General features: G+C 50.9%; 11 protein-coding genes across 11 annotated transcripts; 7 read left to right on the forward strand and 4 right to left on the reverse strand.

The window, feature by feature from the left end:
* Positions 1–426: 426 nt before the first annotated feature.
* ATEG_09155 (uncharacterized protein) lies at positions 427–1,968 on the reverse strand (the record flags this gene model as incomplete). The annotated part of the gene is made up of 1 exon (XM_001217776.1): positions 427–1,968. One exon carries the CDS (start codon positions 1,966–1,968, stop codon positions 427–429), a length of 1,542 nt encoding a protein of 513 aa, XP_001217777.1.
* A 1,012-nt stretch (positions 1,969–2,980) lies between these two features.
* Positions 2,981–5,833, forward strand: ATEG_09156 (uncharacterized protein; the record flags this gene model as incomplete). Its single annotated transcript, XM_001217777.1, has 12 exons — positions 2,981–3,139; positions 3,286–3,333; positions 3,391–3,455; positions 3,504–4,372; positions 4,425–4,578; positions 4,630–4,705; positions 4,764–4,918; positions 4,964–5,021; positions 5,078–5,486; positions 5,545–5,568; positions 5,616–5,666; positions 5,724–5,833. 12 exons carry the CDS (start codon positions 2,981–2,983, stop codon positions 5,831–5,833), a joined length of 2,178 nt encoding a protein of 725 aa, XP_001217778.1.
* A 351-nt stretch (positions 5,834–6,184) lies between these two features.
* ATEG_09157 (uncharacterized protein) lies at positions 6,185–6,774 on the forward strand (the record flags this gene model as incomplete). Its single annotated transcript, XM_001217778.1, has 2 exons — positions 6,185–6,676; positions 6,739–6,774. 2 exons carry the CDS (start codon positions 6,185–6,187, stop codon positions 6,772–6,774), a joined length of 528 nt encoding a protein of 175 aa, XP_001217779.1.
* A 1,272-nt stretch (positions 6,775–8,046) lies between these two features.
* Positions 8,047–10,139, reverse strand: ATEG_09158 (uncharacterized protein; the record flags this gene model as incomplete). Its single annotated transcript, XM_001217779.1, has 4 exons — positions 8,047–9,067; positions 9,120–9,598; positions 9,653–9,862; positions 9,921–10,139. The coding sequence occupies 4 exons, from the start codon at positions 10,137–10,139 to the stop codon at positions 8,047–8,049; spliced, it is 1,929 nt and encodes a 642-aa protein (XP_001217780.1).
* Positions 10,140–12,734: 2,595 nt separating this feature from the next.
* On the forward strand, positions 12,735–13,385 carry ATEG_09159 (uncharacterized protein; the record flags this gene model as incomplete). Its single annotated transcript, XM_001217780.1, has 3 exons — positions 12,735–13,011; positions 13,061–13,165; positions 13,225–13,385. 3 exons carry the CDS (start codon positions 12,735–12,737, stop codon positions 13,383–13,385), a joined length of 543 nt encoding a protein of 180 aa, XP_001217781.1.
* Positions 13,386–13,502: 117 nt separating this feature from the next.
* Positions 13,503–14,997, reverse strand: ATEG_09160 (M20 family metallopeptidase; the record flags this gene model as incomplete). Its single annotated transcript, XM_001217781.1, has 5 exons — positions 13,503–13,741; positions 13,803–13,930; positions 13,989–14,381; positions 14,448–14,830; positions 14,893–14,997. The coding sequence occupies 5 exons, from the start codon at positions 14,995–14,997 to the stop codon at positions 13,503–13,505; spliced, it is 1,248 nt and encodes a 415-aa protein (XP_001217782.1).
* A 1,028-nt stretch (positions 14,998–16,025) lies between these two features.
* On the forward strand, positions 16,026–17,883 carry ATEG_09161 (uncharacterized protein; the record flags this gene model as incomplete). The annotated part of the gene is made up of 7 exons (XM_001217782.1): positions 16,026–16,174; positions 16,236–16,329; positions 16,379–16,503; positions 16,559–16,717; positions 16,792–17,161; positions 17,216–17,623; positions 17,683–17,883. 7 exons carry the CDS (start codon positions 16,026–16,028, stop codon positions 17,881–17,883), a joined length of 1,506 nt encoding a protein of 501 aa, XP_001217783.1.
* A 1,070-nt stretch (positions 17,884–18,953) lies between these two features.
* On the reverse strand, positions 18,954–20,865 carry ATEG_09162 (uncharacterized protein; the record flags this gene model as incomplete). Its single annotated transcript, XM_001217783.1, has 4 exons — positions 18,954–19,517; positions 19,567–19,692; positions 19,742–20,353; positions 20,401–20,865. The coding sequence occupies 4 exons, from the start codon at positions 20,863–20,865 to the stop codon at positions 18,954–18,956; spliced, it is 1,767 nt and encodes a 588-aa protein (XP_001217784.1).
* A 694-nt stretch (positions 20,866–21,559) lies between these two features.
* Positions 21,560–23,122, forward strand: ATEG_09163 (uncharacterized protein; the record flags this gene model as incomplete). The annotated part of the gene is made up of 2 exons (XM_001217784.1): positions 21,560–22,693; positions 22,745–23,122. 2 exons carry the CDS (start codon positions 21,560–21,562, stop codon positions 23,120–23,122), a joined length of 1,512 nt encoding a protein of 503 aa, XP_001217785.1.
* Positions 23,123–23,478: 356 nt separating this feature from the next.
* On the forward strand, positions 23,479–24,798 carry ATEG_09164 (acyltransferase family protein; the record flags this gene model as incomplete). Its single annotated transcript, XM_001217785.1, has 1 exon — positions 23,479–24,798. One exon carries the CDS (start codon positions 23,479–23,481, stop codon positions 24,796–24,798), a length of 1,320 nt encoding a protein of 439 aa, XP_001217786.1.
* A 1,001-nt stretch (positions 24,799–25,799) lies between these two features.
* ATEG_09165 (CRAL-TRIO domain-containing protein) lies at positions 25,800–27,399 on the forward strand (the record flags this gene model as incomplete). Its single annotated transcript, XM_001217786.1, has 4 exons — positions 25,800–26,576; positions 26,632–26,673; positions 26,721–26,820; positions 26,870–27,399. The coding sequence occupies 4 exons, from the start codon at positions 25,800–25,802 to the stop codon at positions 27,397–27,399; spliced, it is 1,449 nt and encodes a 482-aa protein (XP_001217787.1).
* Positions 27,400–27,404: the final 5 nt, after the last annotated feature.

Consider the following 27,404-nt stretch of genomic DNA (forward strand, 5'->3'; position numbering starts at 1 on the left):
CTAAGATACTACACGTCTCCTATCAGTCCTAACTAGCCAATCTCGTAATTGGCATACCGATATCCATTGGTCTATACTACAAGCCATGGATTTATGGATTCGTCGATGAAAATAGTTGTTGACGCCTCGCTCTTATGCTGATTTTCTCCTCCATGTGTATGGGGGATTTCGGTACATTCTATCTGGAAAAGTAGGATAAAAGAACATCGTGTGCATGTGCTGTACTTAGTATGGGTGATCTCATTAGGACTGCTCCTGCCTACTGGAGTGATGTGGAGTCATAATGCAATCAACTGGACATTCATTTCGTACCATCCACGGTAGGCTCATGTCAGTGACTTCCACTTCATACTACCAGAGAACATCGTATCCTTGATCTCCGGCGATGTGATGCTATATGCAACCAACCAGCCTGTTATCCCCATCTCAGACAGATGGTACTTCCTTGTGTTCCACGTCTCCAGTAGGAGACAGCCGTTTTCCACCGGCAACATCGACTTCATCCGCAAAATCATAGCTCTCCCACTTCCGCACGGGAATACGCTTCTCAAAGAACACGCCAATTTCAATACTCGTTCTGCCTGTAGTCTCTCCAACACAATACCAGACCCACAAAAGCGACGAAACCGTAGTACCGGCGTATACAAACCCAAGCATTGGCCCCAGATTTGCCGTGTAATAAAGATAAGGGGCCGTGAAACTGATCAACCAAGCAGAGACGTACAAGACGACCACCGACACGGACATAATTTTGTTCTGGTTGGCGCCGACAGCCATCTCCCGCGCAACCCCGTACGTCAACGGGCCCTGCCCGAAATTGTAGGCCACGACGGTAACATAGCTGATGACGACAATCACATATCGAGTTGCGTTTGTGATCTCAGTTGTGCCGCAGCCACCGATGATGATGAAGGCGAAGAACATGATTGCCGTCGTCACCAGCAGATTCGTCCTCTTGCGAATCTTGTTGGATGTCACCACGCAGGCCATCACTGCGAACACCTGGAGGACGTTGGTGATCAATTGAATCAGGAACGGCTGGCTCATGCCGATTGACTGCGCAATCACCACACCGTAGCTGTAGAAGTAGAGAATGCCGCAGATCTGCTGGGAAAAGAGGGCGCCAGCGGAGGCTATGACTTTGCGCCGTTCGACGGCGTCTGTGATCAGGGCCCTCCAGGAAGAGGCTTCGGCCTGGTACTCGTCCGCCTTCTTGATGTCCTCCAGGGCTGCCATATCAGCTGCAGGATCATAGTTCGGAATGCTCTTGTTGATCTTGTAAAGTGATCTGACCGCATCGTCCGGCCTATCCTTCAGGACATACCACAGAGGGCTCTCGGGAATAAAGGGCAGCACGCAGGCCATAACCAACGGTAGGATCACCAGCCCACCCATCGGTAGCTTATACGAGAGTGACGTTGGGATCCCCTCCGTCCCTTGAGTAATGCAAGAAGCCACCAGCTGAGAAACAGACTGCAGGAACTGGTACAGATTGAGCACCGGCCCTCGAATCTCCACCGGCGCCACTTCTCCACAGTACAACAAGCTGGTGGCCGTGAACTGGCCCACGCCAATTCCAATCAAGATTCGACCGACTACAAGAACACTCTCGTAATGGGTATCTGCGACCTGGACGATACCGCCAGCGATGGAAAAGAACGAGGCGAACCAGAACGCCCCTTTGCGGCCCCAGCGGTCGTTGATCCAGGATGCTGTCATTGCCCCCAGGGCGTCGCCTATGTACACACTGCTTGTCGTCAGGCTCTGGAATGAGGGCGCGAGTGCTTTCTTCCCGTCGGAGTCATGGTGTGTTCCGTAGTCATTGGCCAATTCCTGCATGGCCAGGACGCCATTGTAGTAGGTATTGTCGTACCCGAAGACGAGGGCGCCAATAAACGACACCGTGCAGTAGAGCATGGCCCTTCTGTTTGTCTTGAACTGTCTGGAGAGGATTGTAAGGAAGCTCATGTTGATAATTGGCTGCGTATTGTATAGTCGGAACATTCCCGGGCGATCCCCATTGCACTTGCGGACACGCATGCAGTATATGTACAATGACTACAGCCGATCACACCATAGAAAAAGCTCTTTCCCGAGGTAATGCCAACACCTGTAACTATCCATTGATCTCTTCCCGTCCCGATAGTTAAGGCCGACAGCGGATCTCTTCCGTAAGCGGCTTCCCCAACTTCCCCACGCTTCCCCAGATTCAGGATAGGCGTGGGGGAACGGCCCTATTTCTCGAGCTGTCATCTAATCACCGCCCGCAATGAGGTTGGAGACAAGATCGCTCTGACTGGCGTCGCTTTGTGGTCCAATCGGAAATACTTGGTCTGGTTTTGGGGCTCCTGTCGGCCATTTCTCCGAGCAATGAGCGGCATGCGCTGGTCACTGGAATATAGAATGACGACATGGAGGCCACTTGATAGCAAGATGGATCCACTTATGGAGACGGCAATTTCGCATATTTGGCCTGTCATGCCATGTCAAGAAACCCGGGGCAGCAGGGTTGGCGTATCGAGAAGAGCGAAATGGTCCTTGGGCGAGGGATCTCAAACATTCAGTCGGAAGATCCAGCTCATAAGCTATCGAACGACGTAGAATGTGGTGTACATACTACCACCCCGTGCTGCATGCAAATTCAACCACACAGAAGGCAACCAGTGGACGAACATAGAGCATGGTCACGTTTTCTTTGGTAGAATCGTCATATTAAAATGGGAATCGGAAGCGTGGCCAGAGGATGCAATTGGTATATTTGACGGCAATTGATACTCTCTTGTACATTCCAGACTCGATCTATTGCCTCCAGTTCAGTCCCGAAATTATATGAGAAATTGAACTTCCACCATCAGCACATCTGTCCTTATGACATTTTGCTCCCAATTACTCATCAGTGCACCCCGCATAAGATGGATGAAGAGGATTGGTGCAGTTTTTCTTCCTTCGAGGGAGGAGGGGTCGAGGTATACGACCTCAAATGGGATTAGCCATCGCTCAATCTCGGGCTCAATTACTCCGGAGGGAAATACAAGTACTGCATGAGTTCGAGAGTATGGATAGGTTTACTGGTGCAAGGTGTGCTATACCTTTGGAAGATGGCACACATGAAAAGGCTCTTTGTGCTATTTCTCGCCGGGTACGCTCTTGGAAGCATTGACAGGTTTGCGTTTCCACCAAGACTTGTTCCGAGGACAAGTCTGATAATAGCGTAGACAAGGAATAGTTTCGAGATACAACGTGGTCCGCACAAGCTTGATCGACAATGCTACAACGCCTCTTCAGGTTGGAAATGGGAACTTTGCTTACAGTGTCGATAACACAGGCATGCAGGTATGCATTACAATCCTCATCCCTAACCATTGCTTACTTTTATTAACGCTATTTCAGTCATTCCTCCCGTTCAACACCTTGTCTAGCTGGGCCTGGCATAATGACAGTTTGCCAACCAATGGGTATGCCGCTCGCGAAAGACCCGGGCTGCCTTACTGACTTTGTTTCAGAGAGAGAATAAGCGACTATCACGGTGTCCCAATGGAAACACATGGAAGAGAAGTGTACTATGATATCCCGGACAGCAAGCTTCCTCAAACATCTCAATGGCTGATATCGAACCCCAACCGTATTAATCTTGGCCGCATCGGTCTTCGATACAAAGGCGCTACTCTGTCGACACCGCAAATACTTGATCCACGACAGGAGCTTGATCTGTGGAATGGGGTAATAACTTCCACATTTAGGGTTGACGGTAAGGATGTGAAGGTGAAGACGCATGGGGACTTTGAATCTGACTCTGTCGTGTTCGACATCGAGTCTGACCTGATCCACTCCGGAGACTTGACGGTGGAAATGGACTTCCCCTATCCACCAATACACACGACGAAGTATAAGTACGAGGTGTTCGTGGGTGTATACGACTTTCCCATGAATCACACAACTTCGATCGTGGGAAACCCAGGCAGAAATGGGGCACACATCTACCATCAACTACAAGAGACAGACTACTTTGTCAATCTCAGGTGGCCATCAAACAGTCCACTTCGCCTCTCCAAGCCACAGAATGCCACCGCCAATGAGGCACATCGGTACATCTTGAATCCAGCCAAGCCCTCACAGACTATTACCTTCACAGCCAATTTCTCACCCGAAAAGCAAAACTCCGATCTACCATCTAGGGTAACCCGCCGCAATGCCGTCGGCTGGAACACGTACTGGAAAAAAGGCGGGTTTGCCGACCTCACTTCATCCGCTAACCCCAAGGCAAACGAGCTGCAGCGTCGTATCATCCTGTCCCAATATCATGTTCGCGTCAACAGCGCAGCAAAGGGCCAGTCTCCCCAAGAAAGCGGCCTCATGAACAATGGATGGTACGGTAAGATTTTTGGGTATCATCATGGACGCTCTGTCCCGCTCACTCTGACTAGGAAAATTCCATATGGAAATGGTGGTGTGGCATAACGCCCACTGGGCCACGTGGGGTAGACAGGAGCATTTTGATGGTATCTTCCCTCAACTTTATGAGACGCTGTTGCCTTCGTCCATTGCGAGGGCGAAGTCAATGGGATGGGAAGGCGCAAGGTATGACTGGACAAGCCATACACATTTTCCATCATGCTAACGCTGTAATAGATGGCCGAAGATGACAGAAATCGAAACTGGAGTGAGCTCGCCCGGTGGCGTCAACGGTCTTCTCATGTGGCAGCAGGTAAGGATACTTTTGCAATGAATTCGGACACTCATTTCGACTGACATGTCCTATACAGCCTCACCCTATGTATCTCGCAGAGCTTGCGTATCAAGCATCTCCAACGCGGCAGACTCTGGAAAACTGGGATCGTGTTCTGACCGCTAGTGCTGATTACATGGCATCATATGCATGGAAGAACGAGAGCTCGGGATATTTTGATCTTGGTCCACCGTACGATATCCCCCCTTATTAGCATGCTCGGCTGACGTTTGGCAGGGCATACGGCGTGACGGAGAACACTCCGCCAACGGAGACTCTGAACCTAGCGTACGAGGTAGTTTTCACTCTTGCCAATCGGTCTGGAAACACACTAATTAGCATATATATTAGATCGCATACTGGAGGTACGGGCTCGACGTCGCTCGTAAATGGAAGAAACGATTAGGCCAGAGAGTTCCAGGAAAATGGACAACCGTTGCAGAAGGCCTAGCGCCACCCCCGCAGGTCGACGGCCTCTATGCCGTCTACGAAGGCTTGAACAGCTCTTGGTGGCAGGACCCAGAGCTCAATGGGGATCCCCGTAGTCTCATCATGCTGCAGGGTATCTTACCGGACACACCTGCCGTCAATAGCAGCGTTTCATTGAAAACGGCTCAAAAGGTGTGGGAAGTGTGGACTGATGACAAGATTCGGGGATGGGGAAGGCCGGTGCTAGCAATTAATGCCGCGCGAATGGGGTATCCTGAGCGGGCGATTTATCATATGACGGCCTATGATTACTGGAAGTTTGACGATGCAGGTGAGTGGAGGACCAAGCATTTTTAAAGTCGGTTTCTGACCACATGCTCGCTTTCTAGGTTACGCGGTCCGTGGAGGTGATGGTAAGTCTTTCTTTCATCATTGGAGATGATGATACTAACATCTATAGGGGGGACACCCCCGCCTTTCATGCCCGGAAATGCAGGGTTTCTTTACGCAGGTGAGTTATATATGGCGCTCTGCATGTCAAGCGAGCTTTTTCTAACGAACGGTTCAGTTGCCTACATGGCGGCCGGGTGGAATGGAAGTCCGAATGTGCATGCTCCGGGATTTCCAAAGGACGGGACTTGGGATGTCCAGTATGAAGGTTTGCGAAAGGCACTATAAGAACAAGGAGGGATCATGTTGTAGCGGGGGCAGATGGTTACAGAGTCCTACAATAGCAGATACGGCTAAACTTGTGATGAATCCTTCTTGCCCCTACTGCAATATACTATGCACAATAATCCCGGAACGGCTGCATGGATCATCGTTTCAACTCCGGCGTGCATGTTTCAGATATCCCATTTTACTGATTTTGTCACGGAACTGGATGAATGGAAAACCAAAACATCCGTGCAGACGGCTTGCGCCTCCGATCTGCCGATAGCCATATTCACAGTATAAAAACCCCATATCCCCTCCTTCCTCTTGGCTTTTGCACAGAAAAGCTTGGTTAAATCGCAACCACCAGTCACGATGCTCTTTCCTCTCGCAACCTCAGCCCTTCTCCTCGCCCAAGCCTGGGCACAAACACCCACTGCAACGACCACTGCCCTGCCCACTCTCGCATCCGGCTGGTACTGGATCCGGGCCGTCGAAACTCCCAATTACCACAAGTACCTGCAGGCAAAACCCACTGCGAACCCGGGACCTGCATACCTCGATGATGGCGCCAATGCCGGCCAGTTCAACATCGTCGACGGCCAGCTCGTTTACAACGTCGATCCGCCCTTGTATATGCACGTGGAGAACTCCGCAGACAAGACTCAGCGTGTGCTAAAAACCTGGTTCAATACGACCAAGAGCGACTATGGCGCGTTTGCGTTCCAGGGTGACGCGCTGACATGGTCGGTCGCCGATATCAACCGCCAGAATACGGCTGCGTGGTATGTGTGTGAGGAACAGGAGCTGTTTATCAATACTGGGGCGTATCTGTATAATACTCCGGATGGGTGTGCTGATCAGACGGTATGTTCGCTTTCATGATCTCGCTGGTGCTATTGGGGGATTGTGTGTTGACTTGAGTACAGATTCACTCTTATGGAGGGTCGACGCCAGATGTTTGACGCACTGGAGGCATCGAAATGGGGGTGGGTTGTGCAGAGGCGATACTTGGTTTATATATCTGGCACATGCATCAGAAACTTGATTCATGTACAGTCGTTCAAATGTTTTAGCCAGTCATATCAATCTTGATCCTTGAATGTCAGGCCCACACGGTAATCCTCCCTTCGAGAAATTCATACATGATATACACTTGTCCCTATTGGGACTGCTACAATCGATATTGTCAATATTGCCATCGCAATCACGTGGTGATACTGTGAGATGATGGTATTGCGGATGACTCATTCGACTCGTATAAATATTGTCCTCCCCACAGTCAAGAATCTATGAAAATACGAACTTCTCCATTGCAATCGCCATTGCCACACAAAATGGCCTCTCGCCCCCTCGGTGCACCAGTCACCGCGCCGCCAGCTCAACCCCCAACCGACATCACCCTCAATGGCCGGACAGTCGAAATAGTCCGCTTGAAGACATCCCATGCGGACGATCTCTACCCGCATGTCACAGACCCATCACTATGGGACTACATGCCTCACGAAGTCCCCAAAACTCTCCCCGAATTGCGTGCCATGTTCGCACATCTGGCGTCTCTGACAGACCCATTCTTGTTCGCGATCATCGACAAGCGCCCCCCATCAGAGGGATACGAAGGCGCCACGTATGACCAGGTAGTGGGATATTATTCTCTCCTAAGAATCACACCTGAGCATTTATCCGTTGAAATCGGACATGTGTTGTTCTCTCCTGTGTTACAAAAGACCATTTGTGCGACAGAAGCGCTTTACCTTCTTCTCCGGTATGCCTTTGAGACTCTGGGGTACCGCCGGGTGGAGTGGAAATGCAATTCTTTGAATGAAGGCTCGAGGCGGGCCGCGCTGCGGTATGGGTTCACGTATGAGGGCACGTTCCGGCAGCATATGGTGGTCAAGGGCCGGAATCGGGATACGGCGTGGTTTTCCATGCTGCGGAAGGAGTGGGATGGAGGTATCAAGTCTGCGATGGAGGGCTGGCTGGATCCGGGGAATTTTGACGACAATGGGAGACAGCGGAGGAAGCTCGAGGATATACGGAATGGTTTACAGGTTAGGAACTGAAGGTTCTGATTGTTGTTTGACTGGTTGATATGGGCTGGAGCGATTGGGTCGGTATAAACATCCTAACGTTCGAGGATAGATGTTGATAGACAGCTCACATACAATACATCTGCATGGTATAGAGACCGGTATATAGTCGAATGACCTCTTCATCCCCGTTTGAAGATACGAAGCTCAGCGGCTTTCCCAAAATTGTGAGCCAATGGCCACCAACCGATTAAACAGTTGATTCCGCGCTCGCATTCCAGTGACATGATAAGACTGCTCGGGCTCCTTTCCGGAGATAACCAACCCATCTGCCGCCTCCTTACTTCCAGCGGCAAGCTCAACAATCATCTTTGCCTTCCAACCCAGGCCTTCGGTTTTCTTCAGCTCCGTAATGTCAGTGACGGGGATCTGGAACAGGACGGAGCCCTTCTTCCGACACTCCAGTCGCAGGTCATCGAGTCGCTCAGACTGATACGTGGTAAAGTAGAGCACAGGGGGCTCCAGCGAGGAGTCAATGACAACAGCTCCTCGCTTACGCTCAAATTTCGCATCGAACTTCAGAGGACCGAATGGGGCCGTGACCCAGCCTCTCTTGGACAAAAGACTAATCAGGCTTTTCGTGTGCTCCGAACCAGCGATAGCCATTGCACGATCAATCGCAATGTGTCCTTTAATGGCCGTTGCGATCGTGCGGCCCACGAATTTGAGGACTTTTGACACCCATCTTCTCTTGGACTTTTTGGGCGATACAGGAGAAGTGGCTTCGTCCAGAGCTGTGCCGTCAACCTCCAGAGGCGATGCAGGGTCTGCGTTCGCGGGTTTGTCGGAGATTGCGGGTTTTGTTTTCTTGCGGCGTAGAGGCCACGCTGGCTCCTCCTTAGAGCTCGGTGGTGGTGGCAATGGGGAGGAGTTCAACTCGCCGATGCGAAGAAGCGTCAAAGTGAGCTGGGCGTGGGTTGGCACCCCTTTCAGTAGCGTTTTATTCAGGTCCAGCTGTTGCTTCCAGTTTGGAACACGTTCGTTGAGGAAGGATATGGTCCATTGGAAGATGGGGCCACCGAAGAAGACGACTCCAGCAAGGAAAGAGACGGTCCGGAGGATGAAGTGGCTGGACAGGACGAGAGATGATACGGATATTCCTGCCAATATGCCGAGTAAACGCAACCGGGCAGTGACACCGTAGAACGGCGGAGTTGGTGAGAGGATACTGGTTTAGTTTAGCACGTATTAAGTTCATCAGTCGCCAGATGGGCACTTACTTTGAGAACTTCTCCCAAATATCAGTTATATCACTTATGACAAACATGACCTTGTCGGTGGCTTTGCCAATCTTTTTCTTCATGGGGCGTTTCGTCCTGTCCGGAATCTCGTTTTCGCCAGCTTCTTCTGCTTTCACTCCGACATCTTCCATATTCAACTCGGAAGCAGTATCAGACTCCTCATTGGAAATGCCCTGGCCGTATTTTGCGGCTGCACTTTCCATGGCGACATTTGCAACGCTGTTGACAAGGTTTCTGGCCTCCTGTTCGGCTGCTTCACCTTTGTAGCGCTCTGGAGCACCCGTAATGCTATCCTGTGATGTAGTATCTTCGCCCGATTTCGCACCCTCGTCGTCGGAAACAGCACGAGATGCAGCAGGGAAAAGCCACGTGCGAATTGACGGGCATAGGATAAGAGTCGCAAAAAAGCCTGATATGGCGGGAATGAGCAGGTCCTGAAACCAGGCGACAAAATAACACTGCCAGCAATGTTAACAAGACATTCACATCCACTTTCGGTGGCAAATGCGTACAGTACAGAACAGAAGTGTGCGCAAAGGCTCCTTCCACGACCGCAGCCTGGCGATGTGCTTAGAGAAATAGCTCAGCCCGACCAGGACCGACATATAAAATCGCTCCAGAGTCATCCGTAGCTTCTCCGGGGGAAACTGCTCGTCGTCCGCGCGGTTGAGATCCAGCTCACCCGCCGGAGCGTCCGACATAGCTTTGACATAGTAGATTTGCTGTGCGGGAGAATGCATCAGCCGAGCTTATGGCGATGCCGCGAAGGCACAATCATACCTTGTTGAACCGGCGGATGAGCATCCACACATCCTCGTTCGACAGTCCAGATACAAGATCTTCATCTATAGTTCTCGATGATGATTTCCATGTGATATCAAGGGCTTTCCCGTTGGAAACGGGTGTCTGCAGTGGTCCTGGTTCATCGGCTTCTACCTGAACCAAGTCGTGGCTCTCAGTATCGGCCAACTCCCCAGGGATGCCATGGTCTTGGCTCATATTAGGATAGAGATTCGACTGTGATTGTCATCAGTTCCCCGCAGGTTAAGAAGACTTCGTGTTTTGATGTCTGGGCAAGATCGAAACAAATCTGACAGTTGGGACCGGGGGGCTGAGGTGCCTGCTGCGGGGGTGGAGCCAACCGAGTGGAGTGGTATTGCGTGTCCAAAACGGCACTTCCGCCCGGTACATAAGATTTTGTTCGTAATGCTAATGTAGTAGAAAAAAGTCTTAGAGGGCTTGAGTCTTGGATATCCTTTGCTGGTTGAGTCCAGTTTATCGTCTTGATAATGAGTACAGTCCCTTGCGTCCAGAACCATTCTATTTATAGTGATGATGAAATGGCGGATGCATTGCCCGATTGGGCCTAGCCGTCAACAATCTGCCTATTTACCTGCATGACATGATATAGAGCCGGCTGTCCCTGTCTACTACTTAACAGGGCCTGACCTCATCTAGATAATCTGTCGTGCCCAAATAAAATACAAAATTTGCGCTGCAGCCTGTCTCGTCTGACCGCATCGACAGGCAGTTTCACCCCAAATCTTGGCTGCAACCATGGTCCTCCGCACGCCAGGGCGCCTGGGAAGATATCGCCACACATGCCCATAACGACCGCAGCTGCGTGGTGTCCGGACGTGATAGAACGCGCGATGGGTTTATGGTACTCGTCATGTTCCCAAGAGACCTCGCGAATGGGATCAAGGGTGTTGAGGACTCTTTGGTCCACTAAGGTTAACGAGACATCCCCGAGGATTAGGCGTGTTAGCAAGAACGCAGATGGGGAAATACGCATGTACGCACCCTTCTGGACCTTTTCACATACCTTCGTCCGATTGAATGCAGCGCGGGCCCTGGGCGCAGCTCCCTGGATAGACTTCTGCGGAGAATCCTCAGAATGGTGATACTCGAGGACCCCTTGTTGGGTACGTGCACAGGAAACGAACCCACTTGATATTGATATGAATTTCTGAAAAGTCGGGCATAAATGCTAGCAACCGTCTCAGGCGCTCCGTTTATGTCTGGCGAAGGAAAAATGAACGTTGACTGTCGCAGATTGCTCCCTTGTAGCCCCGATCGTCTCCCGGCCATCTTCTATTGGCACTGTAACCGCAGAACAGCAGCTAAAAATGTAAAAAAGGTCACCGGCCACATTCTCGAGTACGCCGCTGATGCGCCTCTAGTCAATGCGAGGTCCTACGGGTGTTCCTCGAGCATCGGCGTGGCCCCTATGAATATCATTAGTTAGCTAAAGATCTATCGTGGGAAGACCGGGGGAGTGTGGTTGACATACGCGATCAACCATTTGAAATCAGTTGTACCGGAGTATTCCGCATGTCCAAAATCCACGAGGATTCTTGGATAGGCCACTCTACCTAGTATTTCTTCTCTGCCCGGTGGGGCGTCGTCCTAGCGGTATATACTATATGCATGGACAAATACCACAGGCAGTAAACCTCGTCCTCGATCGTAGTGGTATCAAATGTGGTTTTCCCCAACGTTTAGACCCACCAAACTGGAGGCATTCGTAAGTTCGCAGTTTGAAGTGGATTCTTCCTGGGTTCTTAGCCTGGACGCTATGATGATGTATTATATATGTGAGGCTGTCGACGCCAATCCAAACAGTTGTGTTGGATATGTACTGACCAAAGTAGCCAGTATGCTACCAAAAAGTGCCGAGACGCCTAGTGAGAGGCGTGGTGGAAGATGAAGGCTTTTGTGAGAGTTGAGAGAGGTGACCTTCGATTTTATCCTATGGGGATTGTCTTCACTACATAACCAAATAAGGGGATTGCCTTTTTGCCACACCACTCAGTGAAGTCTTATGTGAAGTTTTAGTTCTACATATGAGGTCATTTTGGCTACAATGGATATTTCTTTGAATGTCCATTCACCTTGATGGTGCTGAAGCAATTGTCTTAGCAACGATAAAGGGCGCCAGGGCGTCGAAGACAAGTTGCGGAGGGGAAGCGAGAGGACGACTTAGTGTACAATGAACTTCGACTCACATATGCGAATCGCAAATATATGCACTGACATGGTCCATCGACACTACCTAGGGTGTCTCAATTTCGAAGCCGAAAATTCGTCTACAAGGCAGAGAAGGACAGTAGCGGCACTTATTCATTTCATGGTGTGAAGCAACCATATCTCACCACGGTAATGCGGGCGCAATGAAGGGCTTTGTCTCTATTTCATTGCGTGATTTGTATTGATAGGGAATTGGCGAGTGACAATTTAATATATCACTCTCCGCGTGGTGAAGTTGTCTACCTGAAGTTAGTGACGTTGAGTAACTATGGAGGTGGCGCATGTTGGAATTTGAAAGCTAACGCCGACGACGTAGGTGTGGTGTGATGGTGCACATTGGCATGATGTACTCTTCCATGTACGATTTCAGTGTCTTGTTTATAGGACATAAAGTGTGCATGGATTATGCTCATGTCATTATAGCCGGGACATTAACCATGACGTCATCACATCATACGTTAAATATGTAGTCCCGTCCCACCCAGGGTATCTCGATCAGAAACCCAACTCCCATTGAAGGCTCTCATTCCAGTTTGATAATCGGATACAATTTCATAGCACATAATGAGTGAATCATTGGCCATTTTCCGCCGGCAGCGTTCCGATGACCTTGCGAAGCTCGCCGATGAGCACCTACAACAGGACTTGTACCAGAGCGACCGGGACGCATTGAAAGACGCCGCATCCAAGGTGTCACTGTGGACCACCGTTGGCTCAGCAGTTGGAATTGGGCTCGGACTCTATGTCGCCATGCGATTAAGGAGCACGCGCAGAGCTCTCTTCCAGGCCTTCCGGGCGCAGGAGAAGCCCACGCAGGTTATCTTTGCGAATGGGCGCACAGGTATGTCTTTACCACCCAATTCCCCGCGGCAATCCCTAACCTGTCACAGAGCCAATTCCGGATATTACTCCCCTACTGAAACCAACTACCTTTGGTGATTTTGCGACTTACTTCTTTGCCTCGGCGGGTGGGCTTTTCCTCGGCGGGGAGCTGGGTACGTACCGATGCCTTGGAGTTACGACTACATATCGCTTATGACTGTCTTCGACACAGGATTCTTGACCGGTGCGGCCAGTGGAAGCCGGAGCATCGCAGCTGATCCGGAGAGGAAAAAGCGAATCGAGACGGCATTCCGCCGCTTCCGTGCTGATATGCTGCGGAAGGAGGCGGCTGCCTTGGATCACGAGGAGAATGTGTGGGATAAAATGTTCTAGAGTAAGGTATCTCAAAGTTGATTGAGGGGCTATTCCGCTTGGTATCATTGTACGAATTTCGAGGGATTCTGTTCACTTTATGTAATCGAAATTCCAAGAGCTCATATTGTGCTATCACTAATTAGTGGGCGCAGGCACCTGTCCCTCCCACTGAGCCTTAGCCGACTCAAAAAGAGTATCATCTATCAACATATCCAAGCCCGTAAGAGCGAGTCCCTTGCCAGTCAAGATGGCTTGCTCGTGGGCTTCGTCCGTTCCAGCGCAAGCTGTAAAGCTCGGGTGATGGGGGTAAGAGCCCTCTGGTGTCGGGATAGCGAACATGGAATGAAGTGTTGGCGATACGTAGCTTACATTCCCTTGTGAGGAGGTATCAGTGAGCCAGTCTTTGGGAATAGAGAAAAGAAGCATTGAACTCACCAACATCGGATGATCCAGTCAGGATCTTGTCGCACTTCCGAACGATTTCCTTTCCATAACCTGCCATGTGGCCTGCGAACCGCTCGCACAAGGTCTCGTTCAGCACGATATCGGTATAAAGTGCCTCCCTAGAAATTAACCACTTGTTATCATCCGTCACGAAGGACGCTGTTCGTCAAGGCTCACTCTTCAATCTTGACTGTACATCCAGCCGTGATACCGGCACCCTCTATACACTGTCGGACCTTCGCGACAAGCTTTTCGAGTCCCTGCAAAGTTGGGCTTCGAACTACCCAGTAGGACTTTGTATAAGCTGGAATCACATTGGCGACCTTTGGCACATCCAGGAAGGCACCGTGAATTCGCTCATCTGGTAGGATATGCTGTCTCAGGGTAGAGATTCCGTTGTATGCCTGAATCAGTGCGTCCAATGCATTGACACCATCCCAAGGATTACCTCCGGCATGGGCATTTTTGCCAAAAAATTCCACATGTAGCTCCTTCCGGGCATTCATCAGGACGCCTGCAACTCCGTCGCCAGGGAGTCCGACTAAGTTCAAGTTCGATGGTCCACCATGTCTAGAAAGGAACCATTAGGATCACCGAGATATCAGGCTTATAAAGTTAATGGAGATGAGGACTTACGACATCAAAGAGATATCAACCCCTTTATAAGCCCCAGCATCAATCAATTTAGCCTTGCCTCCACCATTCTCCTCTGCGGGGGTGCCAAGTAGTTGGATTCTGCCTTTGACTCCATACTCCTTCTGCAGATGGGTCAGTGCCAAAAAGGCTGCAATACTGCTGGTGGCGATAAGGTTGTGCCCACAGGCATGGCCGATGTCAGGCAACGCATCGTATTCAGCGTTGAAGTTAATCAGTCGGCCTTCAGTGCCACTGATACATTCGAACGATGTATCTACTCCGTAGGCATGCCGGGTAACTGTGAATCCTTGGCTTTCAAGGAAGTCGCAGATGGCATCATGGGCCTTGTGCTCTTCATATGCCAGTTCTGGATTAGACCAAATCTACGGAGATAGGGTTCACGGTCAGTCATATTACTTCTTTGGAGAGATGAGTAGAGCCGTACGTAATGGTTCAGTTCACGCAGCTGCTTAGCCACTTTCTCAAGGGCGTTGTCAATTGCAGATTGGAGTTCCTTAGGAGGAATCGAGATGGTAGAGTTGACGGCCATTTTGTGAATCACAGGTGTAATCATAGCTGGGGAGAAGATATTTGATCAACGGTAGTAAGGAGAATTGGTGATTGTGATAGTTCTACCAAATTTGTTGCTGCGAACATGCTCCTTTTATAGTTCTATGTACGATCATCCTCGAACTGATCTCCGGGTTAGACGGTATCTAAAAGCCGAGCTCTTCCATACGAGTATGCATAAATAGTGATAAAAGCATAAACAGTGGTTTTCAATAATTGGCTCATTGTCGACGATTGGCTAAGTAACAATTAGTTCGTTTATTTCAACCGCCTAGAGCTCATAGCCCTAAGGTATCTTTACACGCGATGATGCGGTATAAGATAATACATAAATCTAACTAATACATATAACATCAGTATAAGACCATACATAAGTATAAGCTAGCTAATACATAATGACCAATGCGGGGTCCGCGATTAACTTTAAATTGCCGATATCTATGCATTGAGTCTGGGCCCTCCTAAGCTCGCCTCATTCAGACCAATAGACAGGATCGAATTTGCCGACCTCATATCCATGAATCCAGTGATGTTTTCTTATCCTCGCCTTATGCTCGCCCACGAGGATTTTCCGCGGGAAAGCGATCCTTTCTCACCCTGTCTGATAGGAAATATACTGGGGTAGCGAAAGAGGCTGCGTGGAATCGGGGCTTTATCGGATGTATTTTCTGTCTGAGATCTATGTGTTATCGTGTGTATCTCCTATTGAGATCTCTGCTTTATCGCGTGTTGCAGGATCTATCAAAGTTACGCGTCGCGAATACTGTGAACGTGAGAGGGCTTGGCTGTAGCTGGGCGACTGGTAAGCGAGCTTCATGTCGGCCAGATAAAAAAGGAGATACGCATATCTTTGTTTATACTTTATTATTCACCGAAGTGGCGTACACGTTCATCTAGTATGAGTTCATTGAGTAACCCATCTCTAGGACGTCTTCGTTTCACCATAGCAATATCATCAGATACTGAGACACATATCTACTTTTCACTTTGATTATTTCTCTCTATACAATGGGTACAGCGGAAGAGCTGTACAACGACGAAAAAAAGACAGTTGTTGTCAAGGATGACATCGGCCAGGATGCCAGCGTTGGGGAGTATACTGACTACCAGCCCACTCCTGAAGAAGAGCGTCGCCTCCTGTGGAAGTTGGATATGTTGTGAGTAATGCGCATGTCCCTCCACGAGATCATGAGAGTGATTTTCTAAGAATCATTGTAGTGTGATTCCAACGATGGGCCTGTGCTATATGCTGCAATATATGGACAAACTTGCGCTTAGCCAGGCTGTTCTTCTAAACGTGCGAAAAGATCTTGTCAGTGGGACCACACCACACTCCCTTGTCAAATATTAACATCTTCCAGCATCTTGTTGGTGATCAATATACATGGTGCTCTGCAGTCTTTTACTTTGGTTATCTCGCATGGAGCTGGCCTACTTCTTATCTGATTGTGCGCCTTCCTCTAGGCAAATATTTGGCTGCGACTGTGTATGTTAGGCGGACAATCAAAATTCCATTCACACGCTAACTTGGTCATACACAGATTCTTGTGGGGCGGAGTTCTCATGTGTCATGCAGCCTGTCAGAACTACGCAGGTATGGTCACGGTTCGATTCTTCCTGGGCGTTAGTGAAGCTGCCGTGGCTCCGGGATTTGGTATCATCACCGGAATGTTCTACAAGAGAGAAGAGCAGCCCTCTCGGTAAGTACATTTTCTAACGAGGGACCACATCAAACACTACATGGCTCGGTAAACTGATCCGCTCTTTCCATCAGACAAGCAGCCTGGTTTGTTGGTAACTGTGTTGCTAATCTCATTGGTGGTCTCGTTGCATGGGGTATTGGACATGCTCCTTCGCATCTTCAAAGCTGGCGTCTTTTGTTCCTCGTTCTCGGAAGTATCACTTCTGGTTACGGCATCATCCTTGCCTTCATTCTTCCCGACTCTCCCGCCAAGGCAGTCTTCCTTACAGAAGCCGAACGGAGGATCGCAGTTCAGCGAACACTGAAGAACAAAACCGGATCTGTAGAGGTCACAGAAAAGTTCCAATGGAGTCAAGTCGCCGATGCTGCGAAAGACCCGCAGGCCTGGTGCTTGGTGCTTTACACTTTCTGCGTCAACCTGGCTAATGGTGGACTCACCAGCGTGCGTATACCTCACGCAGATACTTCTGTGCTCTTTCTTCTAACGCCTAAATAGTTTTCCGCCATCATTATCACGGGATTTGGTTACTCGCAGTTCAAGTCTCTATTGCTTCAGATGCCTGCGGGACTTTCCCAGCTAGTTTTCCTCATCATCACAGCGGCCATTTGCACATACATCCCATCGTCGCGCATTATGTCGATGATATTGAACGTGACAGTCGCAGTTATCGGTATTGTTTTGATCTATACCCTCGATGACGTTCACAAGGTTGTCAAACTCGTTGGCCTGGCCTTTCTTTCCGCATACGCCGCCAATATCCCACTCAGTCTGAGTATTGTTACGTCCAACGTCGCCGGATCCACAAAGCGAAGCACGATTAGTGTCGCTATCTTTAGCGCTTACTGTGTGGGTAATATCGTGGGACCTCAATTCTTTTCTCCTTCGCAGGAGCCAGTTTACTCGGTATGCAAATCCGCAAAACTTGAGATGTCCTGGTTTTTACTGATAGTTTATCAAAACAGAGTGGTATCGAAGCATCCCTGTGCGGATTAGTTCTGGGTGTGTTCTTCTTGGGATGTTTGTGGGTTTACTATACTTGGGAGAACAAGAGACGGGATAGACGAGCTGGAGCGGTATCTGAAACGCTTGATGCTCGCGATCTGATGGAGGAGCAGCACAACAAGACTGACAAGGAGATCCCTAGCTTCCGCTATACTCGCTGATGTATGTAATCATCATTTTCTGTTCTAGTTGAAAGTTTCAATAGGCGCAGAAGCCCGTCGCAATGATGTATGTGCAAACGGCAATAATGGCCCCAGTATCATAGTAATAAGCTATATCTTTAAAAACCTAGTTTTTTACGCCCGACATCGTTTGCCTTGAGACGGCAAGCAATGAAGCTCCCTTGATCGGCGAGATGAAGGTCCATTGGGTTGGTGACCACAATCTGGCAATCCCAAGTACCTGATTAGTCCGTAGTGCACAGGACAATACTAATAATTCATCGGCTTATATCGACCCCAGGAGCCAAGTTGCATTAGCCTCGATAGTTGTAACAGCGTTCAAGCCGACTTGTGCTCCATGCAGACACCCACGATCTCCACAACAGTGAATATCATTGCTTCATCGGTCAATGCTAGGGTAGTAGACGAACAACCCGGACCGATACAGCGCGAGGTCCATCTCATTCAGACACTCGGGCTCCCTTGCCTTATTCGAGCTCAGGGATGATGATAAGGAGATAGGATCGGCCGGCATAAATACTGGGTGGATGTCTCCCACAGTGCGAACTGTCCCGAAGTTCCCAAGTGTGGTTACCAACAATCTTATCGCGATCTTATCTGATCGATCGATTGCCATGCGTTCTGCATATGCTACTGCCATTGCTTGGGCTCCTGCGACCCCAGCTCTGGCTCGCTGTCCTTATGCTCGACAACTCAGCATTGACACAGGAAACACTAAATTCCCTCCCCTTTCACACGCCGCTCGCAGCGAGCCGAGGTTTCATGAGAAGACCGACTGGAACATACAGCTGACTGTTTGGCTGGGAGACCAGACTCGTTGTTGAGTCTTTTCATGTTGCACAGCAGTTGTGCGGTAGTATACCAGGTGCGGAGAACCCACGGGGCACTGAGCTTGGGTACGAAAAGTCATATCTCTAAAAAGAATGTAATGAGCTTGCTTTTGTGGTTATTAATTAATATATCTAGTGGCATCCAGTACGCCACTTTGAGGTAGTCATAGAACCGCGCCCCTGTATATGCAAAAAAGAGAAGTATGCAAAAAAAACTGATCAGCCGCGCAACACCAGACCGTGGAACGTCACCATGCCAGGAATAAGCATCCCCCAAAATATGGCAGCCATCGTATTCCATCCAGCCGCGAAAGCAAACATTCGGGCCAACGATCCACCCACAATGGCAGCCCACACCACCATGAAGCCCAGATCTTTGAACCGCTTCCACGCCTCACCCCGCTTCGTGATTTCAGACTGCGAGCGCATAGACGTGCCCCAGCTATCGTAGAAGAGAGTGATCAAACTCCAGAGATGTACCATCGGCAGAGGGACGTTATAGAAGAGCAGGGCCGGGATGATCCAGATCGCCTCACGCTTTCCTTTGCGGTCCGGGTTGCGCAGGTAGTTGTAGATGATGGTGTACACAGTGCGAAAGGCTGCGTCGTACCAGGAGAAGTAAGCGAAGGTGTTACCCGTGACGAGGTAGTAGACGATATATAGGAGGCCGAGGAGAGGGCCGGCTTCGCGTTTGACTGCGGCCCAGAAAAACAAGGGATTGTTGATCAGGTAGATCTTGGGTTGTTGGAAGGACTCGATGTGGCCGGCTCGACTCCAGCGGACCTGCGGTTGTCAGTAAAGTATTGGGAGTAAAAAGTGAATGGAGACAAACCTGCTGCATGATCCATCTGCTCAGCGTGGTGGGCGTGTCGGTGGCGGCGAGGGTGTCGGATGCATATGTGACGGTCCAACCGCGCATTAAGAGGTTAGTCGTCAAATGACGGTCTTCGTTGACAACCTTTATACGTGTTAGTGATGATCGTCTACGTACGAACAGTGTAACTCACCATGCGATGTCCCAATACTGTCTGGGTGTACCACGGATACAACACTGCAGGGAGTACAGACACCCTGAAGGCCGTGCTGGGGCCGCTCTGACAGTCACTCGTGCCAGATGCCATTGCGACAGACCGAGTCAAGTAGAGCTCACTCCAGTACACGACGCTTCCCAGCTTGGTGGTGATGGAGTCGTGTTCATTGTGGACGATCAGCCCGGCACTACCACCACCGACATGCGGGTCCCCAGCGATGGTCTCGATGGTTCTGCGCAACGAACCATCCATGACGATCGTATCCGAATCCGAAGACCAAAGATACTCGACCCCAAGCATTTCCGAGAGAACGATGGAGAAGATGAATGTACTGAACATGATGCCCTTTTTGTGCAAATGTGGCTGGTAGAGACAAAGTCGAGTCACGCCACCAGCTTCACCAATGTCAAGGTCGTGGTCAATCAAGATTTCGCGTGCCAACTCGCAGCAATGGGCGATGGCCGTCTCCATGTACACCTCACGGGGCTGCGCGTAGCCATCACTCTCAGAGACCTTGGCAAAAGTGCGCATCGCCACTTCACCTAGAGGCTCGTCCAGATGAATTACCGCAGAGTCTTCGGGGAACACCTGATCTTGTCAGATCCAAATTGCATTGACCTTAGGTGCGTACGTACCTTCTGGAACACCTGGATCATTTCCATGTCGGGGGCTGCGTCTCCGTCGACGCCAACAAGCACAAAGCGACATTCCCTGGCAGACTTGTAACTTTCCAGACAGCGCGCGAACAATTCTGGATCTTCACGGAATCCCACGATTGCGGCCATGCATTCTGGACCCAGATCGGAATGGACCATCGCTTGCATGGCTTTTTCAGCATCTGTTGTCGAGGACGCGCCATCAAGACGATACAAACGCCGTCGTCGACGCTCGTTACAGAATCGATTCAGCTCCGCAGCAAAGATCGTGACGAGAATATCCAGCGTCAGAGGATGACGAGTATAGGCGGTCATAACATAGTACATTGGCAGGATGATCAGACATCCTAGCAGGTTCAACACCTGGCGAAAAAAAGGGACGTCAGGCCCGCGATCTTGAAAAATCGACAGGCGAGCGTGTATTTTCTCCCCTAGGGAGGCCATGATTCCATAAACGAATGAAGACTATAATCTAATATGCAACAAAATGAACGTGATAAACGAAAGTATAAATGGAACGAGAGTATAAACGAAAGTGGTTTATGACATGACTGCTGGTGACGAGGTTTTTTTGTATTTACTCCGGACTTTTTCGGATGGATCACTTTCTTTGTGAGGCTTCTAGGCCCCCTGCCGCTGGAACCTACGCTAACACACCTAGTCTAGGCTGCGAGATGAGTCTGCCCACTTCGAGGATGACCGGCTCAGCCCGAACGTTGTTAGCGTGTCGAATGAAGAATCCATTCGATGACCTGTCGGGGGCGGAGTCGAGGGTATTCATGGAACACGTCGATCCTTGCCATGGAGAGTGAGACACTGCTCAGCATCCTTTGCTCGTATCTGCAGTAGTGGGCAAATGAAACCGGGGCGCAAAAGCCTCAATCTCGCTACCGGCTGCGAATCCCACTGGATCCTGCCGCTAAAACAGAATCTGTGAGACAATTCCACCAAATCCTGCCGCCCCACTGCACGCCAGCACATCCACCTTGGCCGAAAAGGGGTTCTTCAGCACAAATTATCGGCAGGTGAATCAGAATCAGGGTCTTATAAACGTCGGAATTCGGCCGTCGCGATGGTGTGAAGACACGTGGAAAACGTGGGAGTGACAGGAAATGCCCGATTGTGACATCGGTCCAACATGCTGAAGGCGTTCTACAAGGACAACCGCATGGTCCCTCTGGGGCTCATGCTGTTGACCATCATTATTTTCATCTACCATTTCGAACTGGATCGACAGGGTCCAACACTCCCTCTTGTTCCTGACTCCCTAGTCGCGGAGCCGCAAAAGGATGCGGGTTCAACTACACGCACCACCACCACTATCAAAGAACCCGAGAAGGACGCCGTGAAAAAGCCGGTGCATTCTGCAGTGCCCTCGAAAACTCCATCTGCGCCCTCAAAACACCATATCGGCCATGCTCAGCAGCAGCAAACGCCTTCCATCACCGGCGACGATATCGTCTTGGTGTTCAAATCCGGCGCCTCGGCCTTTTGGAAACGCGTGCCCATTCATCTGGCCACCACGCTCTCCCCCGCTCGCATCAGTCCCGACAACGTCCTGCTGTACTCGGATCAAGCGGAAACCGTCGGTCCGTGGGAGTTTATCGACGTGCTGGCCAATTCGTCCGAGAAAGTCCGCCAGTCCCAGGATTTCGTTCCGTATCTCCAGCAACAGGACTTTGACGACCGTCAGAACTACGCCGAGTTGTCAAACGTGCCAGGCGATTCGCCTGGGCTGTCAGGCGGATGGAAGCTAGACCGGCTCAAATGGCTCCCCATGATCAAGCACGCGGGAGAAGCCAAACCCAACGCGAAGTGGTACATTTTCAACGAGGACGACTCTTTCGTCTTCCTCCGCAATCTCGAGCGCCATCTGGAGAAGTTCAACCACGAGGAGCCCTGGTATCTGGGCAGTCTGGCCTGGAATAACGGCATCTACTTTGCGCACGGTGGCTCTGGGTTCGCGCTGTCTCGCGGCGCGTGGATGAAGAGCTTTGGACAGGATCCCAACATTCTCGAGAAGTTCGAGTCTTACACGGTGCAGCATAGCTTCGGAGACCATATTCTGGGACATGTTCTCCATGAATATGGCGTCGAGTTTGGTGAGACGCACGGCGACAGCCGATTCACATACGGATTCAACCCCGAGGCACACTGGTCTACCTGGTACGAGCCGGCCAACTGGTGCAAGCCGGTCTACAGCTGGCATCACACGCACGGCAGGGATGTGGCCAGGTTCTACAATCTCGAGCAGTCTTGGGATTTTGAAAAGGTATGCCCCATGCCACTATGTTCTTTGAGAATGAAACACTGATAAATTCAGCGCGGTCCGATCCGGTACCGTGACATCTTCAATGAATTCGTGGCGCCGTATCTTCGCGACCGAGTCGAATGGTGGGATAACTGGTCCTCCAAACATGACATCCGTTCGAACACGGCAGAGAAGGCCGAGGTTCCAGACACGGTCAAATCCGCCGACACGTGGCGCAGCGCCTGGAAGTCCATTGATGCCTGTGAAGCTGCCTGCAAATCCTGGGCGCAGTGTGTGCAGTGGAGTTACTACGAAGATCGGTGCAAGATGGACAGCATGGCGCTGCTAGGCAGTGGGATCCCGCCGGGCGATTCCCGACGAGAGACATCTCTGCCTTGGACCAGTGGCTGGCTGAAACGGCGAGTGGAAAACTGGGAGTGCCAGGAATAGTACTTTTGTTCCATGTACATAGATTGGTTTATTTTTGGGAGTTTTTAATAATATACTATAAGACATGCATGCGTCAACACGAGACATAAGCCGGCGAGCTGTCAGCATGGGGATGCCGGCATATCACCACGAAAATTCATCCTCTAGTGCGGCTCAACTGCGACAGTCTCAGGGTCTCGCCGATAGTCCGGTCTAGTCAGTCTAGTTCGTCGACGGGTCCTCAGCCCGGCTCCACCGCAAAGAGCGCTAAAGTGCGCCGCTCCACAGTCCAACGCTGTGCCTACAGGGCCTAGTCTATCTCCCTTTCCTCGCCGTCGTCTTCCTTCATCCCACTCCCTCTATACCCGTCCAGAGCCATGGACCGCACCGCCTGGCTCGATGGACTGCGCGGTATTGCCGCCGCAATCGTGGCGCTGGACCACTACTTCATGGGTGGTGTTTTGGACGTCGCCTTCCGGTCATACTGGGCTGAGCCGCGCGAAGAAAACTCGCGCGTTATCCAGCTCTTCCCGCTGCGGATATTCTTCGCCGCGCATGCGATGGTGCCACTGTTCTTCGTGATATCAGGTTTCGCGCTGTCCATCAACCTGATCCGAGCCAGAGATGGCGCCAATACGACAAATCATGGGAGCGAATTCGCTCGTCGGTTGGCATCTGCCGCAACCCGGAGACCCTTTCGCATCTATCTTCCCGTGTTTGTCATCGCGGTTATATCCCAGGTGCTATACTTTTGCAACCTGTATAGCTGGTCATTCGGCGACGATGTGGTATGGGGCAGACGTCCGTGGACAGCGCCCATGTTCCATCTGCAGTATCTCATGCGATACGTGTTGGACATCACAAACTGCATTCAGTTCCATGAAAACCCCGGGTTGAATGGGCAGCTTTGGACGATGCCGTTTGAAATCCGCGGGTCTTTCATCATTTACCTCACGGTCCTGGCCCTGGCATTCTGGAAGCCGAGTTTCCGGTGCGGAGCCCTCGTCGTCATGATGGTGTACTTTTTCTACTACGGCCTATGGGATATATTCGGCTTCCTGGCTGGATTGTACCTCGCCGAGATCGTCATTACGCCCGGTGAAGTAGAGACAGATAAAGAGTGGGAATTGCCATTCCGTCTTTCCACGACATGGGGGCCAAAGCTCAATTCCATCAACTTCAGCAGAGTCTGGACGATATTCTGTTTCATATTCGGCCTCTACCTGGTCTGTCTCAGCGACGACGGCTATCTTCCCCCAGGCTACCAGTTCCTCAAACACTTCCAGTCCTCCCGCTGGGACGACGACTGGGCCGTGCTGAGCAAATCCTGGAAATGCATGGGGTCGTTCATGCTCGTCTACGCGATCAGCAAGTCGGCGCTTCTTCAGCGGCCGCTGACCTCCGACGTTGTGCAGTACCTGGGGAAAATCTCCTTCTCCTTGTATCTGGTCCACCAGACCGTGTACCATCTCGGGCGAGACCCGATGCTCAAACTCTTCTGGCTAGTGCTCAGGGGGGAAGCGTACCCGGACACTGAGACGGCGAAAGAGCATATCGTGGCGTTTGGGATTTCGTGGCTCGGTACGTTTCTTGCTATGGCGGTCATCGTGGTTTATCTCGCCGACGTTTATACCCGGTATGTGGATGTGAAATGCGTCCAGTTGGCCAGGAGGATTGAAAAGTGGGTTACTCGTTGATTCATGGGGGTTGATAGACATGCATTTGGTGTTGATTGTGCTCATATTTGTTTGATGTATATATCTTGGTGTGGGTGAGTTAATAGTAATTCATATGAAGCCACCTGGCTGGAATTCTGCATACTGTATGGTCACCATCAAGTACACTTCATCGTACATGCTGAATAGGGACTTACTGATATATATCACCCCCAGAACAAAGTATATTTGTACGATATTGCGCATCACGATACACCTATTCTCAGCTGCCCAAAACAGCCAAAATAGAATCAAGAAGAAAGATGATCGTCACCACTCTGAATTCGCTTTCAGCATTTGAAATAATGAAGTTTATACCCAGAGGTGATGTCAAGGCTTCAGGGATGAGTCGATTACCGGATGAACAGCCAATCGATCCCCAACCGGGTAAATGCCGGTATTATTGGGCAATCGATGGACAGTGGAGGCCAATGGGACCAGCACTATGCGTTACGATTCATAACAAAGTGCGCTAGAGTTGTCGATCGTGAAAAGGGGTAAGCCGGGCCGCCAACCCCAGGCGCAGCAAAAAGCGGTATGGGAAAGCAGGAATCGATACGGAGTACATCCACGTTCCGAAATCTCCGAGTTGGCTCGTGGCAAATGCATCCAAGAGGCCAAGCCCGTGCGGTTGTAGCACATGGAATCATCCCACATGGACCGGTGTAACGACTGTGTACGAAGGAGACACCGTTGACACAACACAGGGTCTATACTGGAGTATACAGTCGACTCCACCGGTTCCGTCTGCGATAACTCCAGATCAACGATGAACGACTGTTTCATCTCATACACAAGAACCCTTAAACCCGTAAACGCGGCCTGGGATCATAGCGCACCTATCAGCCGAGGTGGACGGGGTTGATCGTCATCCGTCGACTGCGGGGGAAGCAGCACTAACGAGCACCACCATCATTATTTTGCCCCCTCCTCCAACGACACCCTCAAAAATCCCTGAGTCCCAAACACAGACCCCCCAGGCCATGGACTCGCACAGCATTCCACCCGGGTTCGTGGGCAATCTCTCGTGGGAGCAGGAAGACCGCCTGCAGCAGCTCTGGGCGCTCATCCTACAGTTCGGCGAAGCACCCAGCATCCTCGACCCCATCAGCCCCGTCAGCTCGTCGACCGAAACCCAGCCCAAGGCGCCGTCGCCGTCCCTCCGCAGCCGGAACTCGTTCCTCTACCGCACCGAGTCGAACATCTCGCGCCGAAACAGCACCCTCGCGTACCCGGCCCAGCATGCGCGCCTGCTCGACAGCCTCCGCGCCGGCGGCATGGCCACGTCGGAGATCCGCGCCGCCAGGAAGTGTCTGGCGTCGTTGACGCCGGACGAGGTGCGATTCGGTATCGTCACGGCGGCGAAACAGGAGCCGCCTGATGCGTATCTCCTGCGGTTTCTGCGATTTGCCAAATGGGATGTTAACAAGGCGTTTGTTCGGCTGTTGAATTCCCTGCGGTGGCGCATGAAGGAGATGAATGTTGACAGTCAGCTGCTGGCGAAGGGCGAGCTGCATGCGCTGCAGCTGTCGCAGCGCGCGCTGGACCGCGAGGCGGCGGAGGAGGGAGAAGCGTTCTTGGACCAGTTGCGTATGGGGAAGTCGTACGTGCACGGGGTGGATAAGATGAACCGGCCGGTGTGTGTGATTCGCGTGCGACTGCATCAGCCCGGGGCGCAGAGCGAAACGGTGCTGAACCAGTTCATCACGCATATGATGGAGTCTGTCAGGCTTCTGATTACGCCGCCGCAGGAAACTGGGGTATGGATTCGAAGTTCCAAACAGTTCTTTAATGCTGTACTGACTTGGGTTATAGACAGTTATATTCGACATGACGGGCTTCTCTCTTGCCAACATGGTGAGCATTCGCATGATAGAGTATACAATTCCCCGCTAACGGGTCAGGAATACGCCGCCGTCAAATTCATCATCCGATGTTTCGAAACATACTACCCCGAGTTACTTGGAGTGATGCTCCTGCACAACGCCCCAAAGATATTCTCAAGTGAGGCGGTCCCTTTCCCCGGTTCTTGCAAGTTACTAATAAGCACCAGGTATCTGGAAAGTCATCAAGGGCTGGATCGACCCTGACCTCGTCAAAAAGATCCATTTCACGCGGTCCGTAGACGACCTTGAGCAGTTTATAGCCCGCGAACACATCGTGAGCGAACTAGGCGGCAACGACGACTGGGAATACGAGTACACCGAGCCCGATCCAGACGAGAATGAAGTCATGGAAGACTACATGACGCGAAATGTCCTCCTCGCCGAACGACAGGGAATAACAGACGAGTTCCTTGCTGCTACATCGCAATGGATCGCTGCGTCCAGGGCGAAGGACTCCCTCGGAGTATCAGAAGCCAGTTATTACCGTGCGGAGACGGTCGAGCAGCTAAGGACGAACTACTGGAGGCTAGACCCCTACATACGGGCGCGAAATTGCTTGGACCGGACTGGCATTATCCAGGAAGGGGGTAAGATAGACTTCTATCCCAATTCCAAACCGCCTGTCCAAATCCAAACGGCGAAGATCTTACAAGTCGAACACGTGGAGCGGGCTCGGGTCAAGATTGTTAATGTATAAATTGG

This window comes from Aspergillus terreus, genomic scaffold (assembly GCF_000149615.1).
Source record: "Aspergillus terreus NIH2624 scaffold_14 genomic scaffold, whole genome shotgun sequence".
In the NCBI taxonomy this organism is placed as follows: Eukaryota; Fungi; Ascomycota; class Eurotiomycetes; order Eurotiales; family Aspergillaceae; genus Aspergillus; species Aspergillus terreus.